Source organism: Nelumbo lutea, chromosome 7 (genome assembly GCF_056320005.1).
Source record: "Nelumbo lutea isolate HS-2025 chromosome 7, American lotus-T2T, whole genome shotgun sequence".
NCBI lineage: Eukaryota > Viridiplantae > Streptophyta > Magnoliopsida > Proteales > Nelumbonaceae > Nelumbo > Nelumbo lutea.
Genome location: NC_142690.1, coordinates 2,680,933 through 2,702,692, shown reverse-complemented (window position 1 = coordinate 2,702,692; position 21,760 = coordinate 2,680,933). Strand labels below are relative to the sequence as shown.

Here is a 21,760-nt window from a genome sequence, read left to right as displayed (position 1 = left end):
ACTCACTCAACCTCAAGACCTCTCAACTCTTCCGTTTCTCTCTTATTTTTCTATCAAACCAAAAACAATCATGGCGATTCCGATTCCAACTGTTTGGTTGGGTGGAACCAGAATCCCATTCCCATTCCTCCTGTTCCCCAAAATGCTTTTTAAGGGAATTCGGTCTTCAATCTGCACTTACGTTTTGATTATAATTCCTCCATTCGTTAGTTTTAATGTCAAGGATTATTTGAAATCTCCACATAATGAATATAATATTTTATAATTACCTTTTCATAGTGAGTTCTTCGGTAGAATCAATGAAAGAATAAATTCTCAAGTGCTAAAATAAAATCGGCCAAAAAGAAGAGGCAAGGCAAGATTTAGAACAAAGCATATCATAAGTTGAAGTAAATGCATGCCACAGTATACAAAATCAAGGATTTCCTTATGAATTTGGCAACAACCGGCCATTATACATTTTATCGAGCAACTTCTTTGCCTCAGGTCTCCGGAGAAGCCCCTTGTTATTGGGTAAACCAGTTCCTAGACAAACTGGGCAAACAAGTTTTCCTCGGCCTGTGTTACAACAGACTAGAGTTAGGACACTTACAATTTTAATTTAATAAAAACTGCACACCAGCACTCAAGATACCTTTTCAAAAAAACAGAAGAACAAGTATAGTGTGAAAACAGGGCACATACCATAACAATTTGGACATTCAGTAAACTCATAAACATCCTTTGCCCGTTTTCTGTTCAGAGCTTTCCATTTTCCTGTACCACCACACATATCACCTGAACCAAAAAGCAAGTGAGATCTTAGGGAACAGAGTAACCTATCAGCAACATTTTTGGAGTCAACTGTGAATGCTTTGACATCAATATCCCCCAAAAGGTTATTCTACAGTTCGTTTAAAATTTGACTATTGCAGATAGTAATTCCAAGTGCATGAAATGAAATACAACCCACCAGCATTACTAAGAAAAGTAATGGAAAGAAATAACTAATATATTGGAAAACCACCCAGAAAATTAAGAATCTGGTTTCCATTGACTTCTCTAGTTCTGTACAGATAATGCTCAATGACATCTCCATATTTCAGTTTCTTCATGTCAGAATCATAGCATTGACACTAGAGTTGCAATTGAAAGATACGTTCCTGGGAAGATATGTGCCTTCATGCCAAGCATGGCATTGATGCTAGAGTAGCAAGTCAAAGATATAATGAAGAATGAGATCACATAACAGAATAGATGACAGTATAAACTATATTAATTAGGTGGGTTTTGGCAACTTCTGCACTTTCTCAAGAAACCACATCAACATAATCACATAAAATGCATTTGCAATCTCTTGATTCACAGAAAATCAGCAATAGAAATGTTGCCTTGGATTTTGAAATTTCGATTAATTGTCAAAAAGTTGATTTCTCTGATTCCAGAAATCATTTGTATCTATGGGATTTTGTGGCACATGTCCTTGATGCATCTCAAGAGACTCGATACAAAACAGAGATCAATATGCTGAAAACAGGTATTGGCAGATATATTTTTACAAGAATTGCTTTGGAAACACCATATCAGCATGATATTTAGTAAACACCTTTTTTAGTCAAAATATTTTCAAGACAATTTTGAAACCATGTTGTGATTCTGATTACTGGAAATCAGTAGCCATGAAAACACCACCCTAATTAGTTAGTTAATAGAGTGTATATGAGTGATGTATAATAGTGTACAAGAATTGCAGCAAAAAAAAAAACGTACAAAAAGGATAAAGATAGCCCTCCTATACCCAATAATCAAAGATGTAAAAATTAATCACTACAAGAGAGCCCATTCCACTTCAACCTCAGATTTAGCAAGCCTGTTTGTCAAAGAATTTGATTCTGACAGAATCCATCTAACATGAACATAATGTTAAGAAGATAAGATCTAGTTAACATGTATAATGAACTGGCAATTACTTTATTTTTCTTAAAAGGAAAATGATGATAATTCAATAAACCACCATTATATCATCTAAGAATAAGTTAATGAGGGAAGTAGCTGAGTGTAAGCAAGAGATATACCCACAATAACAAAGAAAGAAAGTAGTTCAAAAAGAAGAGTAGAAATCCAAATGTAAAAATGCCTAGTAAAGACCTTGGACAACTTTTCAGCCTTCTCCATCCATGATATCAGTGGAAGGGAGAGGGCTCTCTGGAATATGGTGCGTTTTGCAATCTGTTGGTGCATCTGGAGGGAAAGAAACAACCAAATTTTTGAAAATGTCTCCCTGCCCATCAAGAAGCTTTGTGGCAAGGTTGAGAAGACTCTTCTAAAGTGGGCCTCGATCAACAAGATGCTTAGAGGACTGAAGTATAACCATTTTACCAATCACCAGGTTCTATTTTGTGGGATGACACCTTTGCTGGTTGATGTTGTTCTTTGTTAAGGGCCCGAGAATAGGATCTCGTCATGGGTCGGTCCACAGGGAAAACCTCTTGTTTTCCCTTGTTCCTCCCTGCTCTTGATGAACCTATTTTGGCGCCTTAATGGTGATTTGTTCAAGAGATCACCCAACTCTCCTCTGCTCTCTTTCTTGACTGAAATTTTCCATGCCTTTATTCACTAATAGTGGCTCCTTAAATAGGAGATTACAAGAGTCCTGTTCTTAGGGAGACCTCCAGCTTTATCTTGATAAGATAAGACTGATAAGATAAGTCTCTCTTATTCCTAATCTAATAAGATAGTCTCTCTTAATCCTAATCTGATAAGATAAGGCAACCTAATAAGATAAGATAAGATAATCTATTAACTTAATAAGATAAGATAAGAATAACAAGATAGTGTAATCTAATCTGCCGAATGGATAAGACTGTTGCTGCCGAATTGGATAGGATGAGAACACCGGATCATTGCTGCTGCTGTTCCCAATACACGTCCACATCATTACTCCCTTCCTAGATTACGAGCTTGTCCTCAAGCTTGAATTCAGGATGGGTGTCTTGAAACACAATCAAAGGAATCCCGGATAGGTGGAATGACTTTGTCCTTCTGGATCGGGTTCCAATGAAGAGGGTTCATCCTCATCTTCCTCTTGTTTCACCAGGAGGCAGAAAAGTCTATTGCACTTGTGCCTTGCTGAGTAGAGTTCATCACAATTAAAACATTGTCCCCTCACCCTGCGTTCCGCCATCTCAGCCCTGGACAAGTGCTTAATAGGGGGTGCAACAATGCTGCTCCCCACATTGGATGCTGATCTGGAATTGTTGCTCGTCTATGGCTTCCGTTCTTGGCTGGCTGCTGAATATGGAGCCATTCCGAGTGGTTCCGGGGATGCCCATGTTGATGGAGGTCACCCCATACTGAAGGTTCCGCGGCTGAGTTGTAGCTTGCGTTCGAAGGCGCGAGTTATATTCGTGACTGTGACCAGGTTGGGGGGGTGTTGCATCTCCACATCTACCCTCAAGGGTTCTGCTAACCCTGCGGTGAACATGTCTACCTGCTGGTCTGGTCGTACCGAAGCTACTTTGGCAAGGAGGGTCTGGAATTGGCACTGGTATTCAGCCATCGTTCCCGTCTGTTTGAGGTTGATCAGTTCACCTAAGGGGTTGCTTGTCAGTGGGGGCCCAAACCTAAGAAGGCAGTAGGATTTGAATTGGGTCCAACTGAGCCCGGGTTCTTCCTGTTCCAATCGATAGAACCAGAGTTGCACTTCCTCCGTTAGGTGAAAGGTGGCTAGGCTTACCTTGTCTCAGTTGCCTGTCCGTTGATTGCGAAAAAAACTGCTCGCACTGGTACAGCCAACCCAAGGGATCTCCTTTTCCGTTGTACGACGGAAATTCCAACCTGTTGTACTTGGGAATGACCGCGGCCCCCTGGTTGACGATCTGCCGCTCGTCGGAAGACTCCGGCAGATCCGGTCGGTGGCCGCTAGTGGCTGCCTCCCCTTTTGTGTTCCTCTCCTTGCTAGAAAGGAATAACTCCATCAGATGTCGTAGCTCCCTGACTTCGTCCTTGATTTCCCGTACTTCTGAGTTGGTCTCCACGAGCCGATGCTCGAGTTTGTGGACCCTGGATGGCAGCTGCTCCAGATCACCCATGACGCCTTGCTCTGATACCAAATGTTATGGGCCCAGGCGTAGGATCTCGTCACCGGTCGGTCCACGGGGAGAACCTCTAGTTTCCCCTTGCCCCTCCCTTTGCATGCTGACCCTATCGTGGCGACCTAAGGGGTGATTTGTCCAAGAGATCACCCTAACTCTCCTTTACTCTTCTCTTTGACTGAAATTTTGGATGCCTTTATTCAATAACAGTGGCTCCTTAAATAGGAGATTACAAGAGTCCTGTTCTTAGGGAGACCTCCAGCTTTATCTTGATAAGATAAGACTGATAAGATAAGTCTCTCTTATTCCTAATCTAATAAGATAAGTCTCTCTTAATCCTAATCTGATAAGATAAGGCAACCTAATAAGATAAGATAATCTAATCTACTAACTTAATAAGATAAGATAAGAATAACAAGATAGTGTAATCTAATTTGCCGAATGGATAAGACAGTTGTTTCCGAATTGGATAGGATGAGAACACCGGATCATTGCTGCTACTGCTCCCAATACATGTCCACACCATTCTTTGTATCATGCTTTTTTATTCGGCGACTGTATGCTCCTTTGTAGCCAGCTGCAAAGGTTATAGCCTTTTCCTTTTCTTTATAAATTGGTTGCCACCTTCCAAAGAAAAAAAAAAAACATATTGTTGCAAGCCCTTCCTCAGGTAGAGGGGACCTATCTTAGGTTTGGTCTCCACCCCTTCAATAATAAGTTGAACTTTGATGGGTTTATTGAGTTGGGCCTAGTTGCTTTTTATTCTTATTTTAAGCTATTTAGTTAGGAAGTTGTTGGGCTTTAGGCCCATTAGTTTATGTTTTTAAGTTGTGACTGTTCAGCTACATTAGTAGCCACCCTACTAAGGGCATTCTTGTAATATCTCATCCTTTAAGTTAAGTATAAATATAATGAGGGGTTGGCGGCTAGGGTTATTTCAAGAATCCTGGTTGACTTCCTACTCTTCTCTCTCTTTTCTTCTCTACTACTGAAATCTTTATCTTCCTCCCCTTTTCCTTTCACAAGAAATTCAACTAAATCTACAATCAGTGATTTCTACTTTGGTATCAGAGCAGGCCGAAGGTTCCTTGAGTTGTTTCCTCATGCAGCCCTAGATCGGTATGGTGATTTAAGAGGCTGATCGAAGTTCTCAGGTAAGCCCAGTTTTTGGATTTTTTGGTGGATCTGTGTGCCCTGTTGCTGGTCTAGGGTTTCTCATCAAAATCAGGAAAAATCGAAGAAAGGGGAAGAGTCATATTTTTGTTGGACTCTTCAATTTTGACCTAGGAAGTGGCACCCTAATTTTTTAGGGTTCCTTGGAGTTTTCTATAAGGGGCGGTTCAAGTCCTGCCTGATTTGGAGGCTTCTAGAGAGAATGGATGCCTCTTCTCTCTCTTCGCCCCGTCCTACAGAAAATGAATCTTTTGTGGGAAGACAATCTAGGACACCAGAAAGGTGTTGTTGGTTCCATAAGTGTTTTGTTTGATCTTGCTACATATTTCAGTTATTTTCTTTACATTTTTTGAGAAGCATGGAGGGTCACGGAGTTGAAAATAAGCCCGGGAGTGAAATGGGACCAGTGGGAAGAGGTGTTGGAGACCTTTTTAGGACTGGGACCATTACTACAGTTAGGTTGGATGGTGCAAATTACTTAGAATGGTCACAATCTGCAAAAGATGGCCATTGGTGCTCGTGGGAAATTAGGGTATATCACTGGTGAGGAAGTGAAACCCGAAACTAGCAACTCCCGGTGGGTACAGGAGAATTATATGGTGATGACTTGGTTGTGAAATTTCATGTTGCCCCATATAGGTAAAAAAATTTTATGGGCAAATACAACTAAGGAAATATGGGATGGGGTTGCAGAAATCTATTCACAGAGGGAGAATGTTTCTAGGGCTTATCAGTTGAGAAATCAGATTATTTCTACAAGGCAAGGAGATAGACCTGTTGCAGCCTATTTTTTAGCCCTTAAAACCCTGTGGCAAGAGATTGACCATTTAGAGACATTTGCTTAGGAAACCACTAAGGATGCAGTTACCTATCAGAAACATCTAGAGAAGTATAGGGTGTTTGAATTTCTTGCTGGCCTTAATCCTAAGTATGATATTGCAAGACAACATCTTCTTTCCAGGGACAATATTACCCTCTCCTAGGCATATGCCTTTGTGTCAGAGGAGAGGAGCAGGAGAGATGTGATGATGAAAAATCATGTTTTTGATTAACCTGCCATGGTGAGTACTGTGAAACCTAAACAAAGTGGAGATCGGGGTGGCAGTGAAATCAAGAAGGAAGATAAAAGAGATTTCATCTATGACTATTGTAAGAAGCCTAAACACACAAGAGATACTTGCTAGAAGCTTCACCCACATCTTGTGCCGACTAGACTGAAAAATAAAAAGGGAAATGCACACATGGCAATTAATGGTGACATTCCGGCCCCTCCTACTACAACTGCTATGGAGTCTATTGCAGTTGCTGCAGTAAGGGCCGAACTTGAGAGGTATGGGAAACTTTTGAACCTGCGGGATACAACCAGCTCTAGTTTAGCAACAAGCAGACAACAAGGTACAGGTGGCACTGGTGGAGTCCACTCTACTGCCTTTGCTCACACAGGTAGTTCACACGTCACTGCAAATTATGTTTTTTACTTCAGGTAAGGAGGGACCTCCTTGGATTATAGATTTTGGAGCCTCAGAGCACATGTCCCATAGTTCTACTATTTTTTCTTCTTACCAGCTCTGCTCTGGCAGAGATAGGGTCTCCACAGCTGATGGATCCCATGTTCCTATTGCTGGGAAGGGATCTGTCAAGATTAGTGATTCTATTTCTCTACCCTCAGTCATTCATGTTCCTAGATTGAGCACTAATTTGTTATCCGTTAGTAGTTTGATTAAGAACCTGAACTATTCAGCAATTTTTTCTCCGGGTCATTGTATTTTGCAGGATCTAGATTCAAAGAGGATGATTGGGAGTGGTCGTGAAGTGAATGGGATCTACCTCCTGGATGTTCTTCCTCCTCATCAAAGTCATCATGTCAGCAGGGATAGTGAGTCAGGGTTTGTGGGTCAAACTATGCTTTAGCATAATCATTTGTCAAGTCTGGAGTGTGAAGGTTGTCAACTTGGAAAGCATTGTAGACATTCATTTAAACCTAATAATAAAAGGTATTCTTCTTTTTATGTTATTCATTTGGATGTGTGGGGACCTTATCATGTTCCTTCTATGGGAGGCTATCAATATTTTCTCTTATTTGTGGATGATTTCTCACGATACTCTTGGATTTACTTGATGAGATCCCGTGATGAAGTACCATCCTTGGTGAGGCAATTTCATCAGATGGTGTTAACACAGTTTGGAACAAGAATAAAGGTGTTCAGATCAGACAATGCCAGGGAATATTTAGAAAAATACCTTGCTTCATATCTGTTAGAATATGGTGTTGTCCATCAGAGCAGTTGTCCCTACAGTCCACAGCAGAATGGTGTTGCAGAAAGGAAGAACAAACACATTGTTGAGATTGCAAGAACCATGATGAGCACATCTACAGTTCCAGTTCGGTTTTGGGGTGATGCAGTTGTCACAGCAGTCTATCTGATTAACAGGGTGCCCTCTCGTATACTTGGATTCAACAACCCATTCAGTCTCCTTTTTCCTGAGGGGGAGATGTTTCATATTCCTCTCAGGGTGTTTGGGTGTGTCTGCTTTGCACATGTCCTTGGTCCTCACCGCTCAAAGCTTGATCCCAAGGCAAAGAAGTGTGTCTTCCTTGGATGTGCAGAAAATCAGAAATGGTATTGTTGCTACGATCCAATCTCTGGGAGCCGGTATGTTACCACGGATATCACTTTTTTTTAATCCACATATTTCTTTTCAAAGAATCATTCTCAAGGGGAGTGTTTCGGGGAAGTGAGTCAGCAGTCTATTCCTCTCCCAATTCCAATCCATGTGTCTACTCCAGTGCTTGACCATCCTGTGTCACCCACCTTACCACCTCCTTTGCGTCCTGCTTCTCAGCATTACTTACGACAGAGACTTCACAAGGAGGTTGATTCTACTACAGCAGAATTCACATCACTTCTTGTCGATTCCTTGGAGACTCCAGATTCAACTGACATAGATTCAGGTATTCCTCTTGGTCTCGCTACTGTTTCAGTTCCCATTGATTCCACTAACCTTGTTACAGATAACTTTGATCTTCCTATTGCTCTCAGAAAAGGGAAAGAAAGTGTATTGCTCATTGCATTTCACAGTACTTATCCTACAGCGGACTTTCTCCTTCCTACCGTATTTTTCTTTCCTCCCTTGACTCAGTGTTTATACCCAAGGGTGTTAGTGAGGCTCTCTCCAAACCTGAATGGAAGACAACTATGCAGGAAGAATTGGCAACTTTGATTAAGAATCAGACATGGGACATTGTGGATCTACCAGAAGGCAAAGAGACAGTTGGATGCAGATGGGTTTACACGGTAAAATATAAGGCAGATAGAAGTATAGAAAGGTACAAGGCAAGACTTGTTGCAAAAGGGTACACACAAACCTATGGTGTTGATTACTTAGAGACCTTTGCACCAGTTGCAAAGATGACCTCTGTTCAGATACTTCTTTCTCTTGTTGCCTCATACTCTCGGCCCTTGTTTCAACTTGATGTGAAGAATGCTTTCCTAAATGGGGATCTGCAAGAGGAAGTGTATATGAATCTTCCCGATGGCTTTTACAGTGATACTAAAAACGGAAAGGTATGCTGGCTTAAGAAGTCACTTTATGGCTTGAAACAATCTCCCAGAGCATGGTTTGACAGATTCAGAAAGGCCTTGATTGCTTTTGGATACACTCAGACTCAATCCGATCATACCTTGTTTGTGAAGCAAAGGGGATCTTTGGTGTCAATCCTAATTGTTTATGTGGATGATATTGTTGTCACGGGGAATGACCTAAGTGAGATTGATTGTCTGAAAAGGAATCTACATAAAGAATTTGAAAATAAGAATCTTGGAGAACTAAGATACTTCCTAGGCATTGAAGTTGCAAGATCAAAACATGGAATTTTTATCTCTCAAAGGAAGTATGTCTTGGATCTTCTTCAAAAGATAAAGAAGCTTGGAATGAAGGCAATCAGTGCCCCTATTGATCAGAACCATAGAATCAATGCATCAGAAGGTGAACCAGTAAAGGACATTGTGAGATATCAGAGACTTGTGGGTCGGCTGCTATACTTGTGTATGACAAGACCAGACATTTCCTATGCAGTAAGTGTGGTAAATCAATACATGCATGCTCCATGAGACCAGCATTGGGAAGCAGCTGACAGGATTCTTGCTTATTTGAAGGGACACCCGGGCAGAGGCATATTGTTTACTGATCATGGGCAGTTGAAACTAGAGGCTTATACAGATGCAGATTGGGCAGGATGCCTTGATGACAGGAGATCAACTTCAGGAGTGTGCACCCTTGTTGGGGGTAACCTTGTCTCGTGGAAGAGTAAGAAACAAATAGTGGTGGCAAGATCAAGTGTTGAAGCTGAATACAGGGCCATGGCATATGGAGTTTCGAAACTTCTTTGGATCCATTCCCTATTAGAAGAAATTGGTGTACAGGCAAAAGAACCTATGATGTTATACTGTGATAACCAGGCAGCAATTAACAATGCCCATAACCCAGTCCAGCATGACCGAACTAAGCACATTGAAGTGGATAGACATTTTATCAGAGAAAGAGTAACTCTTGGAGAAGTTTGTCTTCCATACATTGCTTCTGATCTGCAGCTCGCGGATGTTCTCACAAAAGGTGTTGCAAAGAACAAGCTAGAGCATGATTTACGCAAGTTGGGAATATGTGACATTTACTCCCAACTTGAGGGGGAGTGTTGAGTTGGGCCTAGTTTTTTTATTCTTATTTTAAGCTATTTAGTTAGGAAGTTGTTGGGCTTTAGGCCCATTAGTTTATGTTTTTAAGTTATGACTGTTCAGCTACATTAGTAGCCGCCCTACTAAGGGCATCCTTGTAATATCTCATCCTTTAAATTAAGTATAAATATAATGAGGGGTTGGCGGCTAGGGTTATTTCAAGAATCCTGGTTGACTTCCTACTCTTTTTTCCCTCTCTTTTCTCCCTCTCTTTTCTTCTCTACTACTGAAATCTTTATCTTCCTCGCCTTTTCCTTTCACAAGAAATTCAACTAAATCTACAATCAGTGATTTCTACTAGGTTCAATCTTGGTAATCCAAGGGAATCAAGAATTGGAAGTGTTAATCCAGTGTATTGTGGCAAGACTTGCTTCTTGGCTTTCTATCATCCCCGAGTTTTGTAATCAGAACTTGTTTGTGATTCTTAGCTCAGTTAAGTTTGTGGGAGTTATGATCATATCCTTTGGGGGTGAACTGGCTTGTGGTTTCCCCCGTTCTTGTATGATAATCTTTTTTTTTTTTCTGAAAAGTAAAGTAAAGTGCTGTATTCAGTATGAGCTGTAAAAAGACTGTACAAGAGAATAAACAAACAACCTTACAGCCCCCCAAAAAAGTTCACCCTCAAAAAAGCCCCAGAACAAAAAACATCTTTAAACAAATCAGAACTAGACAACCAGCTTCTCAACTCTTCCACTACAAAGTTAATCACCCCATCCTCAGTTCTGTTTTTTGGTTCAAAAATCCTATTGTTCCTTTCTATCCAGATTGCCCATAAAACAGCAGCTGGAACGGCAGACCATGCTAGCTTTCCTTCCTTGGACATACCAAGAACTCTCCACCCTTGTAGCAAACCAAAGACTGATTCCAGCCAGCACCAACTCAGATTTATAGCTCTAAGGAAGTGCTGCCACACCTCGCTGTGAAACCACAGTGTAAAAAAAGGTGATTTGCTGTTTCTGGAGTCAAATTGCACAAGGGACAGTTTAAATCTGATAAGCTGAAACCCTTCCTACTCAACATTCCTTTGGTGAGACATTTTCCTTTAGCGGCTACCCACAGAAAAAATTTGACTTTCAAAGGAGTTGCCCTCTCCCATATAGAAAGATTTGACAGTAAAACAACCAGATTTGGACCACAACCAGCATCTAGTATCCTCAGATTGCAGATCTGGGTGTTGTTCTTGAATCACAGAGAGCAGTTCAGCCACCTGATCCAACTCCCAGTCGTTGAAATTCCTTCTGAAAGCAGGGGACCAAACTAGAACCCCTCCCACCTGTGCAAAACAATCTGCAACCAACACCAAATTTTCTTCAGCTGCATCATACAAAACAGCGAACCTTTCTTTTAGAGAGAAGTTACCACACCAAGGATCCAACCAGAACTTCAGTCGCCTACCATCGCTTACTTTATAAGAAATACCTCTGATGAAAGAGTATAGGCTTTATAAACACCTTTCCATACACTACACCCAAAAGATTTCTGTGACCCTCCGGCATCCCAACCATTTTCACTAAAACCATATTTTTTGACTACTAACATCCTCCACAGCTCCTGACTCTCAGTGGAGGATCTCCAAAACCAGCTTCCCAAGCCCACCATGGGAAATGGGCTTGCATATTTCTTCCCACTTTACCAAGTGGTATTTCGAGGAGTCTTTCCACCCTTGCCACAGAAAGTCCCTCATCTTTTTCTCAATCTTCACAGCCACCTCCGTGGGCATCAAGAAGAGAGACATATAGTAGGTCAGCAAGCTGGCCAGAACACTCTTAACCAAAACCAGTTTACCCCCTTTGGAGAGATATCTAGCTTTCCATGAGGCAAGTTTTCTATCAACTCTTTCCAAAACAGGATTCCAAATGATGCTTGAGTTACTCTTTGCTCCTAAGGGAAGACCAAGGTAAGAGGAGGGGAATTTACCTGTTTTACACCCCAACACTTCAGCCAACTCTTGAAGATTCGAGATGGCCCCAACTGGTAGCATTTCACTTTTAGAGAAGCTAACTTTCATGCCTGACACCACCTCAAACCAGCTCAAAAGGAAGCGGAGATTAAGGACCTGCTTCGGAGAAACCTCACAAAAAATTAGTGTCATCAACATACTGCAAATGAGACTCTTGTACCTCCAGGACTGATCTCAAAACCTCCCAGCAGGCCTGACTCTGCCACTCTCTCAGTCATTTTGCTTAAGCCCTCCATTACTATCAAGAACAGCTAAGATGACAGAGGGTCACCTTGTCTTAAACCCCTCGAACTTCTGAACTTGCCTTTAGCTGCCCCTTTGATCAAAACTGAGAAACTAGAGGTTGTGATACTAACTTTCATCCAGTTTCTCCATTTCTGTCCAACATGTAATCTAGATAAGCCCAGTTTACATGATCGTAAGCCTTCTCTAAGTCTACTTTACAAACCAGACCTGCCCTCCCACTCCTAACTTTCAAGTCAATGAGTTCATTGGCAACTAAGACACTGTCCTGTATACGTCTGTTGCTTACAAAAGCACCTTGATAGCTGGAAATCAGAGGGCTCATGACCTTCCTTAATCTTGTAGCTAGCACTTTAGCCAAGATCTTATAAACACTCCCTAACAAGCTGATGTGTCTGAAATCTTTCAGCTCTTCGGCTCCATTCTTCTAAGGGACTAAGGAGATGAAGGTTGAATTCAGACTCCTCTCAAAAGCTGCCAAAGTATAGAATTCCTCAAAGACACTTAGAAAATCTTGTTTGACTAGCTCCCAATATTTTTTAAAGAAACAGATGGTAAAACCATCGGGTCCAGGAGCCTTCTCCCCTTCCAGCTCATCCACAGCTTTCTTGATTTCAACCTCTGAGAAAGGCTTTTCCAGCTCTTCTGCCTCTTGCCCAGAAAGGCTTTTGAAACTCAGCCCCTCTGGCTTTGGCCTAAATCTGCACTGTTCTTTGTGTAAGTTCTCGTAGAAACTGACAGTAGCCTTCTCAATTTCTCCTTTCTCCTGCACCTCACAACCATCTATAACTAACAGTAGAAACTGACAGTAGCCTCAAAATTGAGTTAACTCTCCGTCTTGCATTGGCCATTTTGTGGAAGAAGGCAGTATTACTGTCGCCTGCCTTTAACCACTTGATTCTTGATCTTTGCCTCCACTTGACCTCCTCCTGAAAAGGCAACACATCAAATTTCTTTTTAACAAGCAACCTTTTCAGCCTTTGGTCTTCCCCCCAAGGGACCTGCTTCTTCCAGAAGGTCCAGTTCCTTAATGATCTTCAGACATTCAACTTTTTTGATTAATCAGCTTTCTGCCTATCCTTTTGCCACTCCTTTATTTTGCTTTTAGGCCATTGGAGCTTCTTGCTTAAGATATGACTCGCAGTGCCTTCAAAAGAAGCTTCAGCCCACCACTTCTTGACAAAGGAATCAAACTCTTCCTCTCCCAGTCAACAGTGATCCAGCCTAAAAGGTTGACCCTGTCTTCTAATTCCATTTATGTTCAGCTGGCAAGAGCACATGTTCTGAAACTGGTCTCGGAAGTGCTTCTTGAATCGAATTGGGAAAGAGTTTCTCCTATTCATTGGAAATTACAAACCTATCCAATCTGACCAGAGAAGGCTGCTCTTGGTTGTTAGTCCAAGTATAGGACACCCCGGGCAGAGGCAGATCAATCAACTCCCCACCGATTGTCCAGGGTCCACTCCACTTCCTTCTCACACCCTCTAGCTCCGCCCAGAAAGCTTCTTTTAGGCTGGACTCAACGGGGCCATAAACTCCAGTCACAACCAAAGAAACATCAGATGGGATCCAGTGCAGTCTAACTGAAACAGAAAATCTGCCAATCTCTTTATCTAGCTGCTTGTGTTCCAAATTACAGCTACACCGCCAGGAGTGTCAACTGACTCTAGTAATAGCCAATCACATGGGCCAAAACCCCATACACTTCTCACTATTCTGGAGCTGAAATTTTGGAGTTTCGTTTCCTGCAACAAAAGGGTATCAGGTTTCTTCTCCTTCAAAAAATTCCCAATCACCAGTCTCCTACCAGAGCCAAGTCCTCTCACATTCCACGAAATCAATTTCAAATTCTCCATAAATTTTCTTCTTACGGATCTGCTATTTCGGCTCCCTGCCCCTCCACCATTATTAAGGCCCCAAGCCAGACACAACAGCTCTTTAGATTGCCTCTGGTCCTTCTTGCCCTTCTCCATTAAGTGTCTATTCTCAATTGCAACCAAAAAAGCTTTTTTTTCATCCTCCAAGCCTCTTATAGAGATACCCAGAAACTCCCCAAACAACAACAGCTTAGACAGCATCCATGCCGATACCTCTTCCTCCTTTGCGTACCTTAGGTTAACCATCTGATGTTGAGACACTGAAAGGGGACCAACAGCTTCTTTGTTTCCTAGTAAAATCATTGCTAATGGTTCCTGGAAGAGAGGTGATGAACCTTTTAACACAGTCAAAGCCCCTGCCATAACTGAGTCTTCCGTATTCCTTTGCAACAAAACACCGTCCATAGAACTCTCCCTTTCTGTATCTAGGCAAAGAGGATCACCTCCTTGTCCACTCCCCCCCCCCCGAAAGGCCTATGTCCCTTCTGGGCCCCTACAGTCCTGAGCCACCGGAGGCGAAGGGACTGGTTGATGAGTCAAAGAGCTCGGTTCCATCTGTCTCCTGCCTCGAGGTTTTACTTCTGGACCAGCTTTCTATGAAGGTTGAGATAGAACTACCGTCATCCTGCGAGAAAGGTTCTTCTGTGTCTGACTCTTCTGAAGAAGAAGCAGACACTGCCACCTCTTTCCCCTTTCTTGATCCTTTCTTCGGAGGCTTTACCTTAAACACCATTCTAGGAGGGCTTTTTAACCGAACTGGGCCAGGCCCACTAGGATGATCAGTCTGACTCGGTTCGCCCAAAATAGCCAGTTCCAAATCTCACCCCTTCGACTTGAACTGGTCCAAAACCACGCCTGCTAAGCGGTCTAAAAAGGGATCTTCGTCCGTTACTTCCATGTTTTTTAAAATTTGAAAAGATTTAAACCCCTTTCTCAAGTCAATCCGACCCACCTTTCCTTCTTGATCATTCGATCCAAAATCCATCCTATGGTTCTGATGTTTCTTCCTCCTTCCCCTGACTGTCTGCCAACCATCTTCTTCTCCATCTCTGGCATTGTCATGAGCCCTAGAAACTTCCAAAGTGGCAGAACACTCCTCCGCCTGCTGCTCTAAACCACCGGAGTTTTCCAACCTCCCTTTGGTGTCGTCGGCAATGGAGAATCCTGCCAGAGCTTGCTGAATCAGGATCTGCTCGACTTGTACCACTTCAGAAAAATCCGCCGGCACCGGCATCTTTTCCGGCTTTATCTCTAGCCAGATTGTAACCACATACATTGAATTACCTACTACTACATTAACCGTTGGAGGAGGTACCCCTGACCAGCGTGCTTTTACCCAAAAAATCTCTACACTACCTTTACCAGCTTCAAAGTTATCGGCTTCCAAAAAGCCTCCGCAGAGGTCCCCTATGCCTCTGGAAAGGTTCGTGCTCCAAAGGTGTAACAGCAAACCATAGACCCTTACCCACACAAAACCAAGTATGCCCTTGGAGGATTGCCAAGTTCCAGATGAGTCTGACCAATGTTCGAGGTGCAACAGAGAACCTTTGAAACATCTGGAGCCAAAGTTCACCACTCTTCTAGCGTCTGCCTGAGAAGGGAGGATGAAGAGCCAATACTCTCCATCAAGCCTACGCACCTCAATGCCTTTTGGACAACCCCAAGCTTTAGACACCCATTGACCTACCTCCTCCACCCTCAAGTCTTTCCGGTCAAACACCCAACCAGGCACGCCTGAAGAAAATCCTTCCGCCTTTCCACTCCTCCGGCATCTACTTCCAGGAAAAGGTGTTGCTGGTTAGCTTTAATGCTCACCTTACCTTCCGACAGCCAAACCCAAGGTAACCATTTTTTTCCGGCCTGTCCCCCATCTCTCTTGAGGGAAAATGTTCCCACTTCTGATCGAGATACCCTGGTCCCATCTTTTGATGGCAGCGAAAGCCATTCCTTTCAGTAGGCTACTGCCGGTGAGATCTTTTTCTGCCGGCGAAAGCCATCAATGCCGACGAAGTCACGCCTTAGGGAGTGTTGTATGATAATCTTTTCATCATAAATAAATTTTACCTTACCTCTTTTAAAAAATATATATAGAGCAATGGTAGTTCAACAAGGATTGAGGCTTGCTAAAAATTTAAATTTCAGAAATTTGATGATTTCCCATGTTATACAAACAGAGCGTGGCACTATAGACATGAAGCTCAGGATATTAAAAAGATGGCAAGGCAGCTGGTAGTTATATACAGATGGACACCTACATCAGCCAATTATGCGGCTCAAGACACTAACAAGGCAGGGTGTGGACAGAAATCAACCATACTAACGGCAGGTTTCACATGGGATAACTTTGTAAAAGAGAAAAGAAAAAGGGAAGTAAAGAGCAGGCAGTAGTATTTGGACCAAAGTAAGGGGTACTATGACACTTTTTACTTATACAGAGTTACATTATTCGTAAAATAATATAATACTTTGCCAGTTTACAAAAATATAATAATATTTTTACTGTTACTAATAAAAAAAGCCCAGATGGATATAGATAACTGTTTTTGTAAGAGGATCACATCTTGGTGTCTAAAAATATGGACTGCCTTTAATATGATTGTTTGACAACAGGCATACAAGTCTTATACTGTCAGGACTTGCTCTATGAAACATAATTGTAAAATAGCTGCAAATATTTAAACAAATTTGGAGATCCCAAGGTCTCCTCATAAACGAACCCACCACTTAAACAGGATAAAATTTATGGATCTACATCCATTTTACATATGCTTGTGGGAGAGCTGATGAAGCATTTCACAGTGACAAAGTAAAATATTGATCAGAAAAAACGTGTAATTTCAGTTTTAGGCACACAATCTGGATGACATCTTTGACTAACTTAAGTTAAAACTAAAATAAGATGAAAATAAATATAATTAAAAGCAATATACTTACAGATTATGGCGCCACTACCCCCACAGTTCCGACAAACAGGGCTTTCTTTTCCTTCCAAAGCAATTGCTTTTGGTACAGACATAGAAGTGGTGGAAACATTTATCAAAGCTAGACTTGAACATAAACAAGCAAGACACTGGCGCCGTGAGACTAAAACCCCATTTCTCTGCAAAAAAAAGTAGGTATGTATTCACTTGATAGAAGGTATGATATATGCTCTAGCATATGATGAAATCCATATCATATGATAAGAGAGGGCAACACATTAGTAGAGAACATTAATATTCAAAAATAATGCAAACAGCTAGAGGCATACAACTCAGATAAATCCACACTTCCACATGCACCTCAAGGCATTTTGAGTGTGAGTCACTTAATAATGGAGGTCTACTGAGTCATCACCTCCAGAATTGTTGTGCTAAGTGTAGGTCTTCTGAAGGAAATGTGCATCACCTCTTCCACTTATGCCCAGCCACACCCTTCTTTGGGTGTTTATCTGCTTTGTATTCCAGATACCATGGTAGGCTCCTCCTCTATGTGAGATCAGTTCTGTCATGGATTTCTGGTTCTTGTGTGATCTAGGAGCAATATTTGTAGTCTATGGTTCCTTTTTCTATACAATAGTTTTTTTTGCAACATAAAAAAATAGTTATCAAAAAAAATCATAGGTCCAGTGCATCTTCAGTTACATTTTTTCATCTCTTGGTGAACTGGACTCTTTTCATAATGAGCTTAAGGGTCTGAGACATAGAGATTTTGTCTACAGGTAGAATCTTGTTTTGGGTGTAGAAGGTGGTATGCTATTAAGCATTGAGCTAACAACCTTATTTTGTATCCATTCACACTTTTCTTTAAATAAAGCTTTCATGCCCACCAATCAGGAAAAGTTGGATAAATAATGATGATCATATAGACTGCATAGATGGAAAAATCAGAAAACAAGTATAAACTGAAATTCTCAAGCTCCATTACAAACTGGAGCTATGTCATTTATTTGAGAAAGTTTTCAGTACAAAGAAAGTCCATATCAAAGAAGTGCTCTCTCATTACTAGAATCATTCTAAAGAGTTCCAACCATAGTTTAAATTGTCCCTAACTTCCCTACTATTTCCACGATATATTTCCATTTCCATGGGTAGCAACATGAAATTTTACTGGAATCAACATTTCCCCAATGAACACTACTAGACCTACGTGGAGTACAAGAGATAGTACCCACGGCATATTTCCATTTTCACTTCCATGGGTAGCAACATGTAATTTTACTAGAATTGACATATTCCTTTTGAACACTACTAGTACTATGTGGAGTACAAGAGATAGTATTTTAACATAAGTTGGTGACAATATTGTAGATATGTGAAGTAACAAGTTATTGCCCACCTAACTTACATGATTACAACTTTGAGCTAGCTCAATATTCACTTCAAACATGAAGTTAAATAATAGTTTTTGTTTCTGTAGTAGATTATTTGGTTGATCTGTTACAATCATTTACATTTTCTATGAGTTTAAATTTTGCTTTAACTAATTCTATCATTAAGTTCTAAAGCTTAAGTTTTACAAGGCAACTTCAAAATGTATACTTTTTGTCTATAATCCTAGTTTCTTAGTTTTGTTTAATAACTTGGAACAAGACAATAATTTAAAAAGGTGTGCCTATGCTTCTTTTGTCATTTCATAAAATATCATTCTATATTTTGCATATTTTACAATGTTTCCACCATGTCTATAATTTTTACAATATTTCCATATGACATTTCCGACATGTTTCTTATATTTGGATGACCGACATATCCACCGACATCGACATTTTAAACCTTGGTTCCAACAAATTTTTCAACACTCCTAAATGCAAATATAATGGGGAGGTTGTAGGGCTTGCACAAGAGCACTCATATCCAAATGCAATGACAGATCACTGCTTTGGACTTAAGAAATCACACAATTATTATTTCAAAGCAATCAAAAGAAATACATATAAGCAAGTGAAGGTGGAACTCCTATTATTTGTGCAAATCTGGATAGGTGATAACTAGTATGTTATTTTAATCTTTGAATATGGAAGCATAGTCATTGGCATTACAGGTCTCCATATAAGCCATCATGAGATTAATTGAGGAAGAAGCATGAAACCACTTTTCATTCACAAGGGGCTTTGGCATGTGATGAATGTTATCAGCAGTACAATTTCACATGGACAAGCTCCAAATGGGAGTGTGATAATGTCAACTCCATAAATGCATGTGAGTGTCTCGGATGTTGTGGCTTAATGTCATTACTCATAAGCACAATCCACTAGTCCTATCTCATACCTACTTGAGAGCTAAAGTTAAACAAATCTACTATATGTCAAAGGAGGTTATCTCCTCGTATTTGAGTTGTTGACTTCTCTATTTTGTTGTTTGGCTAAAAGGAGCCCTATAACTCATTTGGCATGGTCGACTTGACAAGCTACTCCATCTTCCACAACACTGTACAAACTGTAAATTAGACGGTGTAAATTCAAAGGGGCACTGCAAAATAAAAACCGACCTTGATATGTTGGTGCCCAGAGGATTCGTCCGGAATACTTGTTGCACGGCTGTCATCTTCTATACCAGATTTCACGTACAACCCAACCGACTTAGATTTGGCTGCCATTTTAAATTTTTAATATAATAACTTGAATGAAAACCATTAGCAATATACCAGAAGGAATCCCCTAATGACACGATGGGAAGTAAAAGAAGTTCACAAACGAATCCAATAATTGTTTTCAACACATAATTGACAATATAAGCATTAGATACAGTTTAGATAACTGGATTTTGTGCATAAACTGTTATATATAGATAATGAAAGTCCCTTTAAAAATACCCGTAAGATTATATGTGCAAAATACTCTGCAAAAAGAAAAGAATAGAAAGAAAAATAAAATAAACCAGTAGATAAAGTAAAAAAGAAATTGACATGAAGGGTTGCAAAGACGAGCAAAACTTCATTTTCTGAAAGACAGACAAGGAATTTCTCAAGTCGAAGAATTTCATTAGCTTCCAACACCGAACAACAATCCAAATCTTTTTTTTTTTTCAATTTTCCAGAAGAGATATGTCGGATTCTAAACAGGAAAAGAAGAGAAAGCGAAGTTACAGCTCTTGAGGCCACAGTTGTTGATGAGAGAAAAACGAGGAGCGATTGAAGGCTGGAGAGGAGAGAGATGAGAAGCCATTCCCATTTCCTCCCTCTCTCTCTCTCTCTCACTCTCTCTCACTCTCTCCCTATCTGTCTTGTCTTCAATCTTCACTTCAGACTCCAGTTTCTATTCTCTAGTCTAGACCCGGCTCTCGCTCCTTCTGGGCGCTATGAGTCGCAAATGTAGTCATAACCAAACCAAGGAGATAATTCTTTCATATGTATACGTGGCCATACCGTAAAGGCTATGCAAAGATTTCGTGGGTCCTGTTAACGGACGAGCTTGAACATTTTAGCGGTTCAGCGGGCTGTGATACGGTTCCACGTAATAAAACAGGCGGAGTTACCCGTGCTGAGCACGGGCTTGAATATTTGGTTTCACAAACATAATACCGCTATTCTCCACTTTCCAACTTCAGATTTCTGCACCCAAATGCTAACACAGAAGCTGATGGTGCACGATCTGGAAGTTCCTATTTGGGGAATTACCTAGACGTACCCGCATGGTGAACTGAATCAATCTACAAAACAATGCTCAAAGGAACTAGGGTGGAAGACCCAGTGAGACCGCTCCAATGCTTAAGTCAGTATACTGTATCTTTGCGAGTTAAGTATGAACTTGAATGTGAGTAATCGCGCGTATTCTGTGTCATTGGGGTTGGTGCCTTTATATAGGCATTGTTTGGTGTAGGTTTCATGCACCGCATCCGAGATTTCTGAGAGGTCGTGTCTTATCGGTCCGAAATCCTTGGAGGTAACCGCTATGAACGTTGAGGTCACTTCAGCCACTATGCATGTTAAGGTCACTTCGTGCGGGCCAACTTCTGAGAAATCTGGGAGTATTGGGGTGTGCATGCCAAATTTGTTGGCGATCACATCTTGCAAGTCACCGCCTGGTCCTCAGTTAGGTCGGAAAGCCCTCAAGAGAGAGGTCGTGCCTTGCGTTGAGGTCACTTCGGCCGGTGACGAGGTGCTACAGGTCGTCCCAAGACGAGGTGTTGCAAGCCGACCTAAGTTGTGATTGAGGTCGCGAGCTCAACAATAAAGGCAGGTCGCCAAAGTCGGGGCAAAGACGAACTACGATCTAAGACTCCAAATCATTGCTTAGGTGGCATCTAGGTGTCGTCCAGCTATTTTGGGATGCCATGTGTTATGAGGTTATTAAAGGACCAAATCCGCCCTCATCAATTGCTCCCCACTCCCAAGCTGAGGCAGCTCAACGAAGGGAGTAGATTATTCATTTGGCCCAAAATGACTATTTGATGAGCTCGTAGTCATTGGCGTCAAATCAATTTGCTCCTCAGGTCAGAAGAGTCCAAGTGTTTGCAGCCTTATGCAGGACCTTGCAGTCTTGATTATCGGGGCATAAGAGAAAATTCATCCGCTCAAGGAAACGTGGAACAGGTACCCCGAAGACATCTACCTTATTAGAGATGCAACCATCAAAGGGTATTGCAATCTGACTAAGAACCTCAAGAGTAAAGCTCATCATGTGGTCATCAAGAAGGGGTTTTGTGTGACTGCTTTATCAAGTTGCTCCACCTAGGTAGATTTCAATGTAGTGTCCCTCAAGCTGGTTCTCAAAAGAGTAGC

General features: G+C 41.3%; 1 protein-coding gene across 1 annotated transcript; it reads right to left on the bottom strand.

Moving 5' to 3' along the window:
- Positions 1-361: 361 nt before the first annotated feature.
- On the bottom strand, positions 362-20,468 carry EDA3 (DnaJ/Hsp40 cysteine-rich domain superfamily protein). Its single transcript, XM_088954790.1, has 5 exons — positions 20,126-20,468; positions 19,529-19,629; positions 16,994-17,159; positions 685-777; positions 362-558 (listed from the first exon to the last, which is right to left on the bottom strand). Exons 1-5 carry the CDS (start codon positions 20,208-20,210, stop codon positions 428-430), a joined length of 576 nt encoding a protein of 191 aa, XP_088810916.1. The 5' UTR covers positions 20,211-20,468; the 3' UTR covers positions 362-427.
- Between the last annotated feature and the right edge of the window lie 1,292 nt (positions 20,469-21,760).